At 36.3% G+C, this 20,923-nt stretch overlaps 1 protein-coding gene across 1 annotated transcript in view; it reads right to left on the bottom strand.

The window, feature by feature from the left end:
• The window catches only part of TRPM3 (transient receptor potential cation channel subfamily M member 3), a 276,125-nt gene that overhangs the window by 124,783 nt on the left and 130,419 nt on the right, over window positions 1–20,923 (bottom strand). Inside the window, exons 2-5 of the mRNA XM_074166020.1 lie at window positions 13,772–13,851; window positions 12,627–12,831; window positions 4,169–4,382; window positions 1,044–1,168 (exon numbers count right to left, since the gene is read on the bottom strand). Of these exons, the coding sequence (XP_074022121.1) occupies window positions 1,044–1,168; window positions 4,169–4,382; window positions 12,627–12,831; window positions 13,772–13,851 (624 nt within the window). The remainder of the gene's footprint in view (window positions 1–1,043; window positions 1,169–4,168; window positions 4,383–12,626; window positions 12,832–13,771; window positions 13,852–20,923) is intronic.

Here is a 20,923-nt window from a genome sequence, read left to right as displayed (position 1 = left end):
TGCATCTCAGAAGAGTTCATTAGTGACTCAGAATTACAGCTGCAGAGTCCCATACTGCTTGTTTGTATATATTGGTAATCCTATTATACAAGCTCTTGTGGCATTAAGGTACAAAACCCCATGCTAGTACAATTCCCCCTAATGGCTATAATTTAATGGTGAATTGCAATGGATTCCAGTTAGATCAATTTCTTCATACTCATTGTAGCTTGTTCTGACCTAAGTGATGATTGAATCTTCTTCCTTCCTCAACATGCTAATGGACAAACATTCAGAGAATGGTTTAGAGTAATGTAGACAAGAAAAAAAATTCATTATGCAGAATGCATGTTATAACTCTTCTCCACTCTCAGTTAGCCACTGATGCTCAGGCAGATTTCTTGTGAATGAGCCAGAGATGAGGCAAAAAAGGGGCTCAGAAAGGCTTCAGGTAACATATAACCAGTGTAAGTAAACTATTAATGTATTTAAAATTGGGGGTTAAAATCAGAATTTCTGAGTGACGATATAGTTTTAAAAGAGAAGAATGATGTGAAAGAGTACAAGAAACTGACTGCTCTTCAGCAGGTGACTGAAGTAATGATTCTTTGAGGTCTGACCTCAATACATTTATAAGACTCTTCATAACTGTAGTAATAAAATGTACAGGACAGACTATATTATAAGGGCGACTCTTCAATTCTGAATTTAATGCATCATAGTACTGTTTCAAAATAAAATAACTCATTGCAATAAAATAACTCATTGCAATCAGTGTTTTCTTAGGCACTTTTCAGGGTTCATACTGTTCTAAGGATGAAAATTTAACTTTTCAAGAATAACATTTAATGAATTTATAATTTATTTCTAAAGAATGTACAGTGCAGGAATTTTTATTGTTCCTATGTCAAAATTGCTATCAACCATAATGGAAAACCTGTGTAAGTATTGATTTTTTGCTGCAGACATTAATTCTATGAGGAAATGTTAAGTGAGGGATGGAGAGGAAAGCAAAAATAACTGGAAGATTTATATGTATTGGAGGTGATCCATATAGGGCTTACATCTTTGCCAATCAGATCCTCTTGATTTTCCACAATTCCCCAGGGAGCTATACCAATGGTGCAGATCTTCCCTCGAGACTTTGAGGCGTGATCTTTCAGTGCATCTCCAACATGCCGAATGACTCCTGGGAAAGAAACAGCATAAAATAGGAATTCATAATTATGTCCTTTTTGTTCATTATAGTATGGATTTAGTACAGAATTCTTTTTTAGAGAACGTCTATGCATTTACTTACAATTAAGTAAAATTTTGAATATATTCCTATTGATTATTATTACAGTAATACTGTATGTACATTTTATCTAATCTGAAAAATATTAAATGAAGTAGCAAGAAAAATTTAGGTAGCCCTAGAAATAAGAATGGAAATGTTGACAGCTGACTGTAACTTGTTTATCTGCACTTGTGTTCACAAACGTATGTTCATGCAAGCTTTCATATCCTTCCCAAACACAGAAAGAAGCACATGAATGAAAAAAACCAAACCAACAACCAAACAACGCCCCACCAAAGTGTATCATCTTGCACATAAATGTTCCCTTCTGTCTGCATAAAGGATAGAAATATGAAAACATCATTACAGTACCCTGTGGTGAGCTAGTCTACCATCCTTTCCAAACAAACTCAGTCACCTGACATAGTTTCCAGTAGAGTGTTAGAAATCTCCCTGGAGATCAGTGAGAAAACAGAAATTCGTACAGAGGGAATGACTGCTACCCAGCTCTCTTCCAAATGTTTTCTGATAACACCCCTTGTGTGCTTTAGGCCAGCTTTGTCAGTGTTTCAGTGGTATCTCTGTGGAGAGGAAAAGTGCTATTCCTCCTTCCTTTTCATAAAATAATTTTTTTACTTGTGTATCAATAACTATTTTTGTGATGTGGCTGCACTGAAGCAGATCTGTGGATTTGCTGCAGATATTATCTGTTACTCAGTTTTACATGTTTGCTTATTGTTCAGATTCCACAATTCCAAGATGACTGGATTGGAATTACAACAGTCACACAACAGATATGATTTTAGCCATAGTTTTTCTGCACCATAAATGAACCATATAAGAAGAAAACCCATAACCTAACAAATCTTCTAAGTCCTGGAATCTAATTTCCTTCCTGTGGTGGAAAAGGGAAAAAACCAACTCTGTACCTTCAATCAGGTAAGAATTAAGCTATGATCCAGTAACCCAAAGGATTCAAAGGAGAAAAATCCCTACAGACCACAAAAAGTTCTGCTATTTAGAATAACCAACTTTTGGCATAACATGAATATTCATAACAACTTGTTTAAGTCATTTAACAGATATGACTATAGCCAGGTATGCACCATGCCTGTCACATCATTGATTCTCAGTTCAACAGCAATATTTCAGAATTTTTCAATTATACTTTTCCTTAAGAGAGAAATCAACAGAACAGACTGTATCAAGAAATACCCTATTTGTACAATTTCACGTAGAGATAAACTGCTTAATTTTCACTTACACAGGTTGAAAACCTAACCCATGAGCAATCAACAGTTTTTCTCCAGAAATCAAAAACAACAATAAGAGGTAACCGATAATGCAGAACTACTTTTAGAATTACGTGTTTTTGAAATAACACACAGCAACTTGAAGTTCACTGTTTTGTCTAGGTAATTTTTGATTACGGGGAAAAAATAATTTGTGACAGTAATTATGTTGAATTTCCCAGTTCATTTGTATTGTTTTGGCATTTGCAACTATGATGATTTGAAAAATGGTATGAAGCAGTCATGCATTTGTCAAATGCAAATGTTATAGTCAATCCTTGTTCACAGGATTTCTGTAGTTTGATTTCTACAGTTTCTGTGGTAATCCACTGCAATGACTGTACAATATCTACAGTTTTCTATTGTGCTTTTAATTTAAATTTTTTATCTTTGCCATCATCACTACAGTGAGTATCTGGCAACCAACATAACTATTATCACCATAGTACACAAGTCAGCATTTAACCTGATTTTCTTCTTTGTCCTGCAGAGACGTGGGGGATGTTACATACATGTAATAAAGAGTCTGTCTGTTTATCTATCTAACACTCCAGAAGCTATGCTGCTTCTTTACTATTTGTATTGCTGCTGTGGTAAAACCGAATATTGTTTTAAATTTGATGTGCTCTGGAAGCTAAGAAGCCCAAGACTCCTATTAAGCATTCATATTCAAATATATAGGAGTTGATTCACAATACACTAAAATTAATGCATGATAGAGTGATTACAATGTTTTTCATAGACAGTAAGAAGATACACTCTGTGGGATTACTAAAGCTATAAAATATAGCTTTGTTACTGCAGTAAATGAGAATGACATGAAAATTTACACCTACGTGTTCTAGTTCAAAATTTTTTGCTTTGATCTCTAGCAGAACATTTTGACTTTCCCCTGACTCTGTCCTCCTTTCTGTCTGCTTCAGGTAACTGGGAAGTCACTGCCCAACCTTTTTTATCTGGGGAACTATGTTTTGCAGCTTATTCCCAAAACCTACACACTCTCTCCCAGCAGAGCTGGGCCAGCTGCTATCTTGGGTCATTAGGACACCCATACAGTATGTTACAGATGTCCTTAACTTCGAATAGAAATGGTAATGTTATCGCACTTGCTGCAGGGGTAATAGAAAAAAATTAGGTCAAGCTGTCTACAAGAAAGGAAAAAGTGAATCTGATTCACAATAAAGTTTTCTACCACATCCACAAAACAGAACCCTTTTTCCTTTCATACTTCAGATCATCTTATAAAATAAAGGTCTTTTCCAGATGAAAATCTTTTCTGTTTTATGTAATAAGAGTATGACTTCTTTGGTTTCTGGTTAGTAGTCCCTCCCTGTAGCTTACTGTTGATCTTTTAAAGTCTTCACTGGCAATATACTAATATAATCGCCTCATAGGAGGCTTTATTTTCAGCTCCCTAGTGTGCTTTTCATGCTTTAGCAAATGTTTTATTCCCTTGTAGCTGTCAGTCTTGTGTGAACTTGGCATTTTCTTGTTTGCACATAGTACAGCCAACACTAATAAAACAAAACATGGAATGGCTAATCTCATCAGTCCTAATTTTTTTCTGTGATGAAATCTCCTAGATGCCACTGTGCTTGCATTTCAATGTTGCTGTTACCTGTGTTTACTCCTCCAGTAAATATCCAAGCTCCAGTTGTCATAGCAGCCTTAATGAGGCCTTTCCCAAAGACTTGCTTGAGTTTTGGCTGAAGTTCAAAATTCTGAAGGCCCCCATGCACAGAGATGAGAAGTTTAGGGAGCTCAAGCTGCCACTCTTTGGTCATCAGATGCAGAAGAAGGTCAGGCTTTGTATCAAAAGACACACGTACATACTGCAGAAATAAAGGTGGTAGTAGATAAAAGAAGATTGGTTATATTCACTGGTTCCTAATACATGTGATCTATGCCTAAACAGATTACTGAAAAAAGGCAATCTTTATGACAAAAACGCTAATTGCTAACTTAATGGTCTTTTGAAAGTTAGCAAACTAGGAATAATGGAACACTTGCAATTCACAGGCTGGACAATTTTCCTTTATTTAGGAAATTAAGTCAATATGATTAGCAATGCTTAAAAGATAAATGTCTTTAATTTATGGATGTAAAAACTGAAGCAAAAATTTAAGTGGTCTGCCACAGATGACCTGGGTGCATGACTGTGCATTCACTTGTATCTTATTTTCAAATTAACAAAATCAAACTCTCAAAAGGTAGGAAATAACAGAACCCATCTCTGTTGTTTAGGCACATATAAGTTTAAACTGAGCAAGACTATTAAACAGGTACTTTTCAGATGAATGAATGCTAATGTATGACTTACAGACCGATTCATGAATTTGCCTAACATGGCACAGGACCCTAACAGAGCTTTGAAACACATTTACACATTTCCAGTTCTTGGCTCTTCTGTACTAAATCTGCAGCATTTTGCCCCAAGGGAGATCATGCCCCTCTGTGTGCACTCAAAAATAATAACCGTCTTCAAAGTTTCTACAGCACTACCATGTTGCACACATTCCTGTCTCTTCATGACAAGTCTTTCTCTCTGCGGCTCTTTCTCCTGCTCCTTTCTATTGCTGATGTATGAAGGGTTTCACAAGACCCATAACGGGGCAGATGATACCTTTCTGGATTCTAAGTTGCACAGCAGAAATGGGCCATAAGAGGGTAAAATTCTTTCTATAGCTGGTGAGGTGTGGAAGGACCCTCTTAATTGAATAAAATAAGTTGTAGAAAGCCTCTTATCTGTCAAACTCCTGATTGAACCAATGCATATAGAGTTACTTCTGTAGTCTTTCCCTTGATGGATTGTCAGCGCAGCCATCAACTGTATAATGCAAGCACCTTCGCTTTCAGACAGAGGAATGCCTAGTTCTAACTTATTTATTGTAACATGCCAGGTAGTATAATATCCATGTATATTATGTAATAATTTTGTCCCTTTTTAACATGTCTAATCAGTATTTCTTGCCAAAAGGTTGTTCTTTTTTAGTAAGTCATATGAAGTGAAGTGGACTCCTTGCTAGTTGAATAAGAAATTAGGACTTGCCTTTTTCCAGAAGAAATTGCTAATAGACAGGTTTCTTTGCAAGAATGGGTTGTTGTACAGTGAACAGCCATTCTCAACATTTCTGGAAGCAGAAGTCTGTTTGGGCAAATAGTCACAGGGGAAGCAAGAGGGACACAAACTGAAAACTGAGCAAGAACTTGGGAATGCACATTCACCCCAGAGCATCAGTGATGTTCTCTGCAGCAGCCAGGCAAAATTATAACAGCTAATGGACAAAGAACATACAATATTTATGCCTAGCAAGAGAGTAATGTACCCTCAAGCTCATATATACACGAACTGCACCTTCAGTAGCTACCCATTCAATTTGCTGTGTGGGAGTTGAGAAAATCTTGCATAGTACCTGATCCCACTGACCAGATGGTGAAGCTAATAATTTCGATCAAGGGCTGTCAAAATTTTAACACACCAGAGGAGTTTTAAGGAGACTGATTCTTGTTCCGTTTGCTCTGCCTTTAGGGAGAGATGAGGTTGCAAAGGTCAATGCCTTGTTACACTGCAGGCATTAATATACAGACAGCATCCTTCAAGGAGGCATACATGAAACCTCTGTTGTTCAAACTATGGAGATTATGTTTCGGGATCACTGCTACCATACTCTGTTTTCTGGTGAAGACAGACTGGGAGTTTTAAGAACATAAATAAAGTGAATTTACGTTTGTAATGGCCATATAAGTTTGCTGAAAACAGAGGCCACTGCATCATCTCTGATGAAATTAAGATCAAGGCACAAATGGCATGAGATGTGTATTATCTAATCCAGTAATTTTTTTGATTCCTTAGCATTGTTTTATACCCCAGAATGTGTAACTTCACTGTCCCTGTCTTCTTAAGCCTACGTATTGATCGGCAAAAATCTCTTTCATTTACTTATCCACTAAGACCTCTGAATTTCAATAAATATAAATCTTTACAGTGAATAACAAAGTCAGAAGAAATATTTTTTTTACATTTATTATAAAATGATGCTTGTTTATACTGCAGGCAAAATCCCTTTATACTTATCATAAGAGTTAATTTTACTTTATAAAGAGGAAATTTAAGCAAAAATAAATCTGAAAGTTTTTTTCATATAAATTCGTATAAATTAAAAATTAAATCATCATGGATAGGCTTCACTGTTTCTGGAGTTTACTGAGAAGGGCAACGTTCCAAACATTGTGATTTTTCTTCTGTGCATAGACCTCAATTTTTATGACTGTCTGATTCATTTTTGCTTTTACAGAGGGCATTTTCAGTTTGGTGTGCTTGAGATTACTCTTTCACCATTTACCTAGTAAGTACAAGAGAATTCATTTGTCATCACTTTCAAAGTATGCATTAAATTATGAGTAAATATTTTTAATGCCATTTTTGTCCACAATAAAAATTCATTTCTTTCAAACTTGTAGCAGAATATTGGGCCTTTTCAGTTTTCGTTTAGAATCTTAATGAGTATTTCTGCCATTCCTGAATTCTCTATTACCACTGCTCTATTACCCTAAAATTCCATGTCTAGTGTATCTGTGAGCTGTAAAAATGATTGGTTCTAATGGCAAATGATTTAATCCCTTCTTTATGGGAGTGGTGTATGGATAAGATGGAAAAATTCAGTTGCTATGTGTCAGCAGAGCAGCGCAAGATAGGAAGCAGAAGTACAGTTTTGAACCACAAAACCTATGGATTGGCCTGACTGACATCAGCATAACACTGTGAAATGAGAATCACAAAGTTCAAGCTGTCATGCCCCTTTGATCCTGGAACTAGCACAGATGTAGTCAGCAAGGGTGCCACTTGATGACAGTAGTCGTTCCATTTTCTTATCAAGTGGTTTCCTAAAAACTTACTGTGCCCATCATCAGTCAAATAGTCAGATGTTTGGACTCCAGTGCCCTAGGGCAAAAGTCAAAGTTCCTGAATGATAAAATTACTACTCTGTTACTCAAGCACAGCCCTCTCACCAAAGCACATGGTGAATGATTGCAGTGAATAAAATAGAAAGATTCACTATTTTGTTTCATTTCTTCAAAGAATATCTCTTCAGAGAACACTTTTTGATCTGCAGTCTAACTTTGCTCCTCTGTTTCTCTTTGATATACGCAGTACTGGATGGCTATTTCACCTACCTAGGTAAGATTCCATCACTGCAGACCCTTCTTCAAGTTAAAGGCCAATTCTCTCAGAGTGTGATCTTCACATAAAAAATAGGCTTGGTGTTATTTTCACCAAATTCAACAGAAAAACTGTCACTTATACTGAAACTAGACTGGTTCCTTATAAGTTAATATCCTTCTTAGCTTTTTAAGGCCTCATCCAAGTTCCACTAAAGAGTCAGTGGAAGGACCCTCATTGATTTAAATGGGCTTTGGCAGATGCTTTTTTTCTGTGTTATTCCCCTTTTTTCTCCACATAGGACACCATCTTTTAAATTCTGTAAATGTTTTTAAGTATTAATTTCCTAGGACAAAAACCAATGTTTGCTGCCTTTTCTGTGGTTTACTGAAGTTACAGGATTCTCTCTTTTGTTTTCCTCTCAAAAGCACTGATGGCTTTTAAGATCAGTTTTACACTTTTTTGATAAAACTCAGTATATTTTAAAAGCAGAAATATACCTTTTTATGTGACTGATTTCCGAATATCCTTAATAAAGTATAATGTTTTGAGGATCTACGTATTAGATAGTCTGTCTAAGAAACTGTTTATGTACATTGGAATTCTACTGATGTTCTTTCATGTTTCCATGCAGCATAAGAAAGGTTAAGTTTATAACACTGACATAAACTTTATTTCTTCTACAGCTGCAAACATATGTTAGCTTTTCATTGTCTATATTAAATTTATCATTGGAATGCATTCAATTAGGAGGAATGTGTTTAACTCACTAAAGCTTTTCAGACAGCCATCTTCCACCTAACCTTGAAAAATCATAATCAAAGAAATCTCAGTTCTGTAAAGCGCACTCCTTTTAAAGAAGTTGATATGGAATCCAGGCACACCAATTAATGCAAGAATGGTAAAGGTTTTTTTGCGTGTGGAAGGCAGATAGTAAATTAAAAAAAAAATGGTTTAGCTTAGTCACAAATTCAGTGCAAAGTGCATCACAGCAAGATTGTCTTTACTGGTCCACTAATGACCAGAAGCTATTTTGAAATTGTTCAGAATATTGCTCATAATTGGTGTGGAATCACTCACATTAGTTTGGTAATTGCTCCCTGAGTTAGGGTAATAAATTGCCAGCTTATAGGTAGATAAACTCATCCATGTTATTTCTTGAGCTACTAAGAGCTGACTGATGCAAGCAGATCACACTTTATTAATTTTCCTATATTTTTTAAATCCACCTATTTATTGCAAAAGCTGATAATAAGGTTTGCATATCTCCACATCCCTCTCAGATCTTTTTACAGTTGTCAAAATTTAAAATCTGCTATAAAAACGATGTAAGTATGAATAGCAAAACTGTTACATGTGTTTCTTAAACGTTAGTGGGACAAGCCACTTGTAAAGAAAATATGAGATTGATAGAGATCTAAAACTCACAGTGTTGTTGCAGGATCATCTGTGGTGACATGAAGGCTAGAAAAAAGGCCTCTCTAGTAACTGATCGTGTTAACTGATGTTATCTAATGTTGGCAATATGTTTCTATATAGTCTGCTGCACTCTCAGCTATTCACATTATTGATTTAAATAGCTTAGTGCAGCCCCGCTGAAGATACTTTAGCAACTCAATGGTATTAACAAAATTCATGCTGTTTGAGAATTTTTGTTCTATGTGGCTGTGGAAATGAAATTAATGGCACACTTAGTTCTACTGGCAATATGTAAACCTGCATTGTCTTTTCTGCTTTATTCCAAATCCACGTGCAATTTCAGTGTAATGTTCATTTTCACAGCTAAAAATGCTCCTGTTAATTGTCGGCAACTGATAGCTGTATTATATCACTTGCATTTGTAGCTTGCAAATATACATGCAAACTATCATACGTTTACTATCAAATTTACATATATATTACTAAATATATATATGGTACTTTCAATAGAGGAAATAATTATCTGTCAGTCTTACACGCACTTATCTATTCCATTAATTAACTACTAGTTTCCCAAACATAAATCTGAGGTTATGGTTTCCATGAATAAATCCCATCTCATTCCCTGTAGCCTGATTAAAAAAAATTTGCCAATTTTGCTGTTAGCACAGACCAAGTCAGTTCTGGGTTTCCCTTGCTTAATAATTTTCATGTGTGGGCATCCATATCAGGAAATAAAGTAAGGAACAGCTGGTGAATTTTATGCCAAATTCTCCCCCTGATAATTTCCTTGATGTTGGTCAGCTTGCTAAATCTTGCTGTTTTATCGGGTCATTCTAATATCCAATAGGTGCAATATTAACCTACCATGATTGTCAGCAAAAATCAGCATGTATGCTAACAGTGATATTTGATATCCAGTACCTAGAAAATAACTAAGTAGAATATTTTCAGAAAAGACAAATGTGCATTTAGTATGTTTTCTCCCTTTTCTCTCTCTCCTTCTGCCCCTGTTGATGTTCCAGCTTCCCCACTTTTGGGTTTGAAAAAATATCATCTGAACAAGAATGTTTCGAAGCATTATTATGTACTTGTTCCTTTTTCCAAGCCTTATTTTTCAAGATCATTTAAATGCTCTTTTTTTCCTCTCCTCTGCTGCAAAATTAGTTGGTTGCTTTGACTGAGCAAACTCTTAGCTTTCACAGAAAGCTTTTGATTTGTTAATTTTTATTTATTATGGAAAAAATCTTGTACACAATAAATTCAGATACAGGTGTTTCATTTTGTCTATTAATAGACAAAAGAAACCAACTACAACCAACTAGGCAGCTCTTTGACTATAATCTACCCTAAAATAATATTTGGGGCTGGAAATATGACCATAAGGACACTTTCATATTGTATAGTATAACAACGCTCTATTTTGTTTCCATTTTAAAAATGCACAATTACTGGTTATGCAAACCTATTTATTTGCATTTTGGTTACATGAAAGATGTTTTTCTCATTGGTGCCAACAAAGCAGGACATCCATTAAAGAGATATTTAGTGAATTGTTTAGTTTGAAGCACTTTTCCCCCTAGTGGGATGATTGAATTTCTGGAGCTTTTGTTGACTGACTTAATTAATGAAGAATTTGGTTGTTCCCATGTTTCAGGTGGGGTTTAACCGCTATAAATAGATGGCAGATCCAACTATCTTCCTGACTCTAGTACTGTCAGAATAAATTCAGAGTTTTTCCAGCAATAAATGTTTTGTCTGCATTCATCCCTAAGTTTCAACTTGTTATTTAGGTCTCTCAGATTTTTAACTCCTTTTTGTCTTCTTTTTTTCCAAATTCTTCATGATTTCATTCCTGACTGCAGTCTGTGACAAGATTTTTCTTTCCTTCATGTTGACTTCCAATTTTGTCTCTACAGTTTCACTTCGAGTATATTTCTTTGAGCACACAGCACATACATTAGGGCATCTCCTGTTCTCTTACGGCACTGTGCCAGGACACCAGAATCCCAACAAAGATCAGAACCCCTCTAGGGAAATTGGTATCAACAGCTTCCCTAACCCCTTCATCATTTCTTGGCTGCCCAAGATCACTTTTATCTGACAAGGCAGTTTATTGCTTTATAGTGATCTTCAAGGACGTTACTCAAAATACTCTAGTATACCCTTTCTCATGAAGAGAATTTTAAAGGACCATATCCACACATAGTTAATAGCATGATGGTTGCTCTCTGAATCTTAATTTTGGTGAAAAGCATTCTGTTTTCTTCCCATACCTTGTGAAGATACCAAAAGCAGGGTTTGGTTCATTTCAATGCTGAAGGAGGTGTCAATTTATTCACACTAAACAAATGTTACTTACTGAATCAGAATCTCTCCCTAGCAATGGCCTTGCAGATTTTTAGGTGATTGGTTATCAAATGAACATAAGGCGTCTGTGATACTTTCAGAGATATGACCTGATTTTCTGCCTGTTTCTTGGTGCAACAGTGTTTTCTGGTTTCTTTCAAAAGAAACCATCCATCTGAATGAAAAGAACCATCCACTCTAATCATTCCATCTCCAGCACCTATGTATCCACCTGAGGTGCTGGCTTTTGTATCTGGCTCTTGCTAGCATAGTACCTGAGCTCTTCATTGTCTCTAATCCAACTAGTGCCATGACAGATCTGAGAGACCTGCTGGGAAGAATTCAGGCAAAGAAGATGCTACTGGGTAGCTTGGTAGGTTATACTGCAGAGCGCCCAGGAGTTCTGCTTCCAGCCTCACTGCTGCTCAAAGCAGGATCTTGGCCAAGCTGTGCTACGTACACAGTAATATTTCATTCCCAAAGTCCCAGGTTCTGCAGTTTAGATAGAGCCAGAGAGATTCTTCCTTTCATGTAATGCCACACAAAAAAAATACATGCATGAGTTAGTGTGGAAACACCCCTCCAATTTAGTGGAGCAATGCCTTCAGATTGATATACTTTGGTATTGCTCCATAGCATTGTATTATCACTAAATGACTTGCTCAAGGAGGCAGAATAGGGATTTCCCAAGTCCTAACCTAGACACTTACTGGACCTCTTATTTCATTGAAAGATGAACCAGTAAGTCTAACTGGTCTATCCTCCGATATATGTCTGGAGGAATATTAAAAGAAATTTGGTATATTTCAAATTTTTCAGTCTTGCAGACACACACAGCAATGGGGAACCTTAGCTGAATCCCAAAGTTATTCAGAAAAAGAGGGATGGCTAGCCTTTGGAAGAAAATCGAGATAGCAGCACAGTATTGTCTTCAGTCTTCATAAAGGTAGCCCTTCTTACACTGCACTCCAGCTTTTACAGTTATTTCTGTTCACCAATTCTTTGGCATATGATAAATAAAAACATATGGTATGGTCTTGCACTAAATAATACATTAAAATGAAGTTAAGAGAGAATGACGTTTATTCTTTGTGAATGCCTTTTTTGAGCTAGTAGCATTATTTATCTAAAAGAAAAACATGGTTACCATGGCTTTATTGGAGTGGCCTCCTCCTTGGAACTCAATGGTTCCAAAAGCGTCCGTCGGGCTGAGCTGCGTGTGCTTGCTGATGGACCACTTCTCCGACTGGATGTCATTGCGAGTAAGCCTGCTTTCATTTTTCTCATTCTGAATAACGGAGATGCTTGGAGTCAGTCCAACATGTTGACCTATTAGACGCCCACAGCAACACCTATGACATTAAACAAACAGAAAACTCGGGTCACGTGCATATATAAACTGAACAGTGAAACAAAACAACTTAAATGGCTGACAAATCTTCAAAAAATGCCCACCCTTTTCAACTCTGCTGGCCACTTTCCTGCTCTCTGAAGCCTCCAGTTGTGAAAGCAACATAGTACAGATATTACTTTTTCTTTCTATATCTTGTTTACTCTGGACTCTCCTTTATATTAGCAGGGCCTGTTGTGGTAGGCCAAGGGGTAATGGTTTTAAACTAAAAGAGGGTAGATTTAGACTAGATATAAGGAAGAAATTTTTTACAATGAAGGTGGTGAAACACTGGAACAGGTTGCTCAGTAAGGTGGTAGGTGCTCCATCCCTGGAAACATTCAAGGTCAGGTTGGACGAGGCTCTGAGCAACCTGATCTAGTTCAAGGTGTCCCTGCTTATTGCAGGGAGTTGGAATAGATGACCTTTAAAGGTCCCTTCCAACCCAAATTATTCTAAATTCTATGATTCTATGATATTTCAATAAAATCATGTTTTGTTCTAAATATGTCTTCAGATGACATCAGGCCAAACAATCAGCTTCTGCATGGACTAGCACACATTTTAGTTCACTGCAATTATTTTCTGTTGACAGTATTGTGTGTCATGCATCCAATTTTGGTAAATATTCAAGGCACTCAGTATTGAACCAAGAAGATAAGGAAAATGAACACAGATGCTCATCCACCTTTGATTTATCTTTTTTTTTTGGAGGACATTAGTTTTGGAATGTAAACAAATAGTGCCCATAGGAATCCATCACTCCAAACATAATTCAACAACATTCTGATCAAATAAGTCTTTACAAACTATTTATATACATATAAATATATATGCACACACATATATAGACATTTTCTTGTAATTGACTTTAATTTTTCATACAAGTATCATGCAATTACCTATGGGGGTCTTTGGTGCTGGGTATGATATGAACACATTCTCTCTTGTAAAATGCTCTTTCTATCCATGATTTCTGTGCCTAAAAAGCAGAAAGGAAATGCCATGAGCTCTGTTTGCTTATTAAGCACAATTTATAGTACAACTGAACATAAAATAAGACTTCACTGACTTTGCAGATACACAGCGCACATTTCTCACAGAGCAAATATTTTCCATTAGAACTATTTTTCCCTTCTAGAGCTAAGCACCCAACACAACCTTTTGCGATTGTTTTCATATTCAGTAGCCAGATGACTTTGATGCTGTCATCTATACTCTCATAGCAAGAATCACTGGAGAATAATTAATTTGAACTGTAAAGCTTTCTGCATAGTAGAGAAATAGCATACTTATTCATTAAAAATATTTAAAAAAGAATCCATTTCCATCTTAGTGATACAACTCAGTCAGCATTAATAAAAAAAATCATCCTAGAAACTAGAAAATAAACATCTCACAATAAAACTTATAATGCCATGATACCACTTCAATTTTTTATACAAGTACTGAAACTGCTGTTTAACCCGGAGTCAGAAACTACACTTTCATATGTGGACATCTTAATGAAAAAAAATAAAAAAGGAAGATCTGTTACTGAAATGAGACACCAGAGGTTACATCAGATGACCAGCTGATGTGGCCTCTGAAACTGACTGAGTTCAATGAAGATATGCCTGTTTGTAGCACTCAAGATCTTCCCCCAAATATTTTCAGGAAAGCAATTAACTTCCCTCAGTGTAGTCTTAATTTTCAGATATGCAAAGAGAGATGGATAGGAAAGAAAAAAATATCAAAACAACAAACAAGAGATTTTCAGAGTTCTGAAATCTTTTTTAATTATCTAGATAGTCCTCACTCCATATAATATGAATTCTGGAAACCTTTCCAAAAAGATTTGCTCAGACAGAATTAAATGATTTCATCTAATAAGGAGATAAGTTGAAACTTTTGTTTAAAAATTAATTTCGAACAGATAAATTACATAAAATGTATTTAACAAAAAAATTGCCTATTTAATTGTGCAGCATAAATAGAACTACAAAATATGAACTAAGACAAAGTTATCTGAGAATTATGTAAAATGAGCTTTAGAAGAATTTAAAGGAAATCTGAGCATCTTGCCTCTACAGAAAAAAAAAGAAAAAAATTTTGAAATTGCCTATATAATACCACCTAACTAACTAATGTTATCTTTTACCATGTAAGGCTAGATAGCAGCTAGACTTAGATAGCTAAGTATTACCTTTACTAACTAATATTACCTTACTAACTATCTAATGTTACCTTTTTGTAAACTCAATCTGGATCCTGTTTTTCATGTCTAAACCCAGAAAAATGTGTTTCTGTGGCTTTTGAAAATCATTGTGAAGTGTGGTAATTTCTTGGAGTCAGTGAATATCCCTGGTATAAACTGTAAAGTACTATACTGAGAAGTTCTAGCTACATTCATTACTTATCACTCTTGGTATATAAAAAGTTATTATTTTGCCTTTTTCACAGAAGACAATCCCGTATTGGATCTTGTGGTCACTCACGTTACATAATATTTCATCTTTGCTCTACTTGCATTTTTATTTGAAAAATGTGCTAGACTTCATATTTCATAGGTATTACAGACACCCTAACACAATTTTTACAGTCAGGAAAAAGAAAAGTCTATTAAAAACACTAAATAGAACTGTATTTGATCGTTCTTCCTTACTGTAGCAAACAGAAAGTTAATATATTATAGAATGTGGGGCAAGGTTTGTTTCATGTTTAAGCAGAGGACAGTTAAATAGGAATCCTGAAAAACCTAAAAAGGTTTTGCTTTATACAGGCGAGACTACCTTGAAGATCTAATTTATTATATCTCCGGAATGTTTACAAGCCTATGATGAGGGCAATAATAATAATCATCATCATCACCACAGCATTTTATATTATAGAGTCAAATGACCTTAAAAGTCTAGGCTTTTAATAAACTAAGTTTCTAGAACTGTCAAAGCATCCAGAGTGAACTTTAGGAACTTCATTTAACCCTCCTGCTGCAGAAACTTTGAAGCTAAACTACACAAAATAAATAGGGTTTTTCTTTTTGTTGAGTGTTGTAGAGAAAGAAAGGAAGTTACAACTATTATTGAGGTATTGCAATGCTAACATTGAGATTACAAACTTCATTGTATGGTCCACACATTCTTGAAACTTTTCCCCTTTGTGCTCCAAGAGTACACAAGCTTTCTATATTGCCTTAAGAATATGCACACTATTAAAAAGCTGAAGATTTATGAATCCCCTTTGTTGTCTAAATATGTACACAGTAACCTTTTGACAAAAAAGGAACACATAGAGTAATGCCAATTTTATTCTCATGCTTGTTTGTTTTAACACTAAATACATGCCTGCAATATGCTCTGTCTTCTCTAGCAAGCATGAAAAGCTTTTATAAAACAACTTTTCTCCCCAGCATCCAAAATCAGCTCCTGCTGCAGAACTTACACAGCATATGATTATCATTCATGTTGCAAAGACTCACTGAAAATATCCTCTACTAAATTTCATAAATTTTGCATAATTTTCTGCAAACAATTCACCCTAGTGAATTTACTTACTACAAAGAACACATGTATCTTTTCTAAAGATGGCCACTGATTCAATTTTTCTAAGCCTCAAGATACAATACATAAAAGAAACCATAACAGGTACTTCACTGAAAACTTTTTTCTTTAGGTATACAAGCAGGCTTTCACAAATCAAGAACTGACATTTACAATTTCTTCTTTGCTGCTCTTTTTCATACTGTTTTTGTAAGTAGAAAAGAAACTCAACCATGTTAAATATAATAATAATTTGCATTTGAAGTTTTATCATACTCTTTTTCATACTGTCTTTGTGAGTAGAAAAGAAACTCAACTATGTTAAATATAGTAATAATTTGCATTTGAAGTTTTATCATACTTCTTCAAATGTAATATTGCAAAAATAGTAGTCTGATTTTAAAAGTCCTTTATTCACATCAGGAAAAAAGACTTTCCAGCCCTTTGATCTCAAACAATATACTATCATACCTGACAGAATCATAGTAATGCCAAAAAACACGATTTACTCATTTCATAATTCCTTGTCCTTCCAAACTAAAAAGAAAACACCTGGTTTCACTGCCCCATGCCAGTTATATTTTTGTGACAGAGATAATCTGCAATGAAATACAAGGTTCAGAGTTATAATAAATTATGTTACTTGCTGTAGAGTCTTCATAACAAAATTAGAATAACTTGATGAAATCAACACATTCATAACAGTCTGCATTAAACTCTTGTTTATAATATGAATTAATAAAGTAGTAAAAAGTTTAGAAAAGTATAGCAAAGTATTTTCAATAATAGCAGAGCAAGAAGGTTATCTTCTCTTTCTCTTATTTTATGAACAATTCTTCACTAGTAATTCATAAGACAATTCATAAGTCCACAGTGATTTCCTAAAGTACATGCAAGATTTATACCTGGATTTAGTTTATACATAACTTAGATCTCTTGGTTAAGTCTCTCTCTCTATTAAACTAGCTGCAAAATCCCACCAAGAGCATTTTCTCTCCCTCTTGTTTACCTGAGCATTAAACTTGGCTTTTAAATCTGTCCCGGAGCAAACTCTGCTGCCCACATTTCCCTGCTGCTGGTCATCGCTAATAACACATTTGCGACTGCCCCCTGAGCAAGGCACTCAGTCCATCCGCAGTGCAGAGATGTGAGAGCGAGTGAAGCCCTTGCACCCATTAGCTGCTTGGAATGTGCTACTGCGGGATTAGCCTCGTTAAGAGTTTGGTGGACACTGACCCACAGCCCCACAGCACCACTTGGTTTGAACATCTAATCTGACGCCAAAAGAAAAAGAGCTTGGATTTAACTGGCACAAGCCTTGATGGGCTTTTTCCCCCCCTCTTCTTTCCTGAGCTTGTGAAAGTGTGATAAGGTGCTCTGAGTTCTTAAGTTCAACGCAGGAAAACAAATCCTTCAAAAGAAACAGTGTACTAAAATGGAAAGAACCTGAGCACACAAGAGAGATTGTTAATCTCTGAAGAATGAAACCAGTGTGCTTATTAGGTAACTGTAAGAAATCTATGCACAGCTGAAATATATTGCAATTAATCAACAATGGCATTTTTCCAAAGAAGCTGGGGTTTGTCACTCTTTTTCATCACAGTTGCTGTACTATAGTGAATGTAACTTTTCAGAAAGTCATAAATATAAAGCTTTGTCTTTCAGGGACAAGCAACTGCATTGTTTTCAGTTTAATTAGAAGTTAGTAACTTAAATCACAACTTTAATATTTACAAATTTGGGGACTACTTCTTTACTGTACACTCTTGACATCAGCACTGAATAACAATCTTTTCATATGAAAAACACTTAGATATTTTTTATTACATGGCAATGATATGTGTTCATTTACTTATTTCCAGAGTTTTTCAAATATAAAGTATTTTTACTCTTCCCCCGCCCCCCAAGTCTGGATGAATTCCTCTCTACTCCTACGTATGCATACATATCCTCCTTTCCTTTTAAATAAGGCTGAATCTAATGCATGGAAAACATTCTGTCCACCCTTGGCACTGGTAAATACACAAGCTCTAAACTGTTCTGCACATACTTTAGCGGTGGCGGTCCCAGGATGGGCAAGGCTGAGCATATGCATCAACTTCTAAACTCCTTGTACCCTTACACATGAGAAGCTTTTGTTAGGCAGGTTAATCCATGAGATTTTACTTCTCTTGTGGTTCCCCGAGTTTTCTGTGTAAAATAAATACAAGTATTTTGTATATAATATATATATGAAGTGTGTATGGATATATATACACACTCTGTTCCAGCAAAGCTACGACCTGTGAGATTTCTCTACCACACAGTTCAGAGCAATAGAGACCATGTGCACATCTTGTGAGATCTCTTTAACACAGGATCAGACCAGAGATGGTCTGTGGAGAACAGCAAAGGTAGAGAAAATTGCAGGGTCAAGAGAGCAGCTAGCAAACAGCTCAATGAAGTAAAGAACTGGGGAGTCAGCAAGAAAATACTGCTTGCATTTTAACACAAGGGAATTTTGTTTGGTTGAGAGGGAGGAGAAAAGTGAGGAAAGGAAAGATTTCACACGACTGAGATAACTGCGTAAAAATCCAAATCTGACTTTGAAGTGAAACTTCAGTACTTGGATTTGACAAGATTCTAGAGTTTCCTGGATTCAGGTTTCAGCTTCCAAAGTAACCTGGGGCAGAAATCACATCTTTTGTCTTAAGAAATCAACACAAGCAACAACGGTTATACTCATTGGCATATGTCACCTGATGGAACCGGGAAGGATGTTTCATATGTAGGGACTTAGGTAGTGTTGGCATATGCCACTGATGCTATAGGAAATTACAACTGTCTTTGCTGTAGTTCATTTAAAGATGCGTTAATGTTATGACTCTCTATGGTAATGAAACTACCAGTGTCATAGATACTCCTGTATTTTGAGGTGTAATACAGAAACAGCCAACAGGCAGAGAGCGCTTTCTTTTTCACTATGGTGCAATTGCAAAATAGTCCATTCAGAGAGGTGGATGCTGCACATTTAATGCTACAAACATAAACATTGTTTACAATTTGCACGCTTGCAGCTCAGAAGGCCAATCATATCCTGGCAAGCATCAAAAGATGCATGGCTAGCAGACTGAGGGAGGCGATTCTCCTCTCTACTCTGCTCTGGTGAGACCCCAGCTGGAATACTGTGTACAGCTTTGGTGTCCTCAGCACAAGAAGGATACGGACCTATTGGAATAGGTCCCCAAAGATGATCAGAGGGCTGGAGCACCCCTCCTACGAAGACAGACTGAGAGAGTTGTAGTTGTTCAGCCTGCAGAAGAGAAGGCTCCAGGGAGACTTTATAGCAGCCTTCCAGTACCTGCAGGGGGCCTACACGAAAGCCTGAGGGGGATTTTTTTACAAGACAACGTAGTGACAGGATGAGGAGAAATGGCCTCAAACTGGAAAAGGGTAGATTTAGATTAGATATCAGGAAGAAATTCTTTACTGTGAGGGTGGTGAGACACTGGAACAGGTTTCCCAGGGAAGTTTTTGTTCCCCATCCCTGGAAGAGTTCAAGGCCAGGCTTGATGGTGCTTTTAGCAACTTGATCTAGTGGGACGTGTCCTTGCCCGTGGTAGGGGATTGGAACTAGATGATCTTTAGGTCCCTTCCAACTCTAGCCCTTCTATGATTCTATGATTTTTAACCCAGCTCACTGTTAATGAAACAAACTCTCAAACAGCAGTTAGCAATGAGCTCAGTACTGACTCCTCATAGAAGAGGAGCGCAAATATTAAAAATTAATCAAGAATAGAAATTTTTCAGGAAGACAAATTTTGGCAGATTTTGAGATGTTATGTAGCTGGGATGGTTAACTGCTGAGCTCTGAATTAACATTATTTTACAAAGAACACCAAGAGTGGCAGTTTTAGAAACCTGCAATTTCAGTGGCGGACCAGAACTGGAGGCAGTTCTAACCCTCTGCGTCCCAACTTTGTTTATCACCGACAAGTAACCATATTATAAGACAGGTTTCATGTGGGCAAGAGAGGTGTTGGTAAAAGCTTTTCTCTGCCTTGCAGTGGGGCAGAGCAGCTGGACAGGCAATGGAGTATTACTGAAGCAAATTACAGTCAGGATTTGCAGGACCATCTGGTGGCTGAACTGCATCAATGCTATTGCAAGTTGATGCGATTAGTGTTCCTTAATCAAATGGGCACTTTTACAAATCCTACTGTCTCTGAGTAAAGACCCTGTATCTGAAAACTTCTATCGCTAGATTAGCACAAAGAATGGCAATGCTTCAATATAACCTTATTACTAGGTGTGCTCAAGCCAAATATCTACCCTTCCTTTCAGTGTTGACCAGTGACAGGCATTATAAGCATTTTTATGTCTTGCTTGAAGCATTAGGAATTGACAACTCTGGACATTTAGATAGGGATCATTAGACTGTTCCAAAATGTTTCATTTTCTAACAGACCTTTATTACTAGTAGCATCTTAGAGGCTGGTCATCAGCCCTTTACCCACTGGAGCTGTACTTCTGTACATTTTGTTCTTCTTCTGACTA

This window comes from Numenius arquata, chromosome Z, assembly GCF_964106895.1.
Source record: "Numenius arquata chromosome Z, bNumArq3.hap1.1, whole genome shotgun sequence".
Taxonomy (NCBI): Eukaryota; Metazoa; Chordata; class Aves; order Charadriiformes; family Scolopacidae; genus Numenius; species Numenius arquata.
This window is presented reverse-complemented; position numbering and strand designations above follow the sequence as displayed.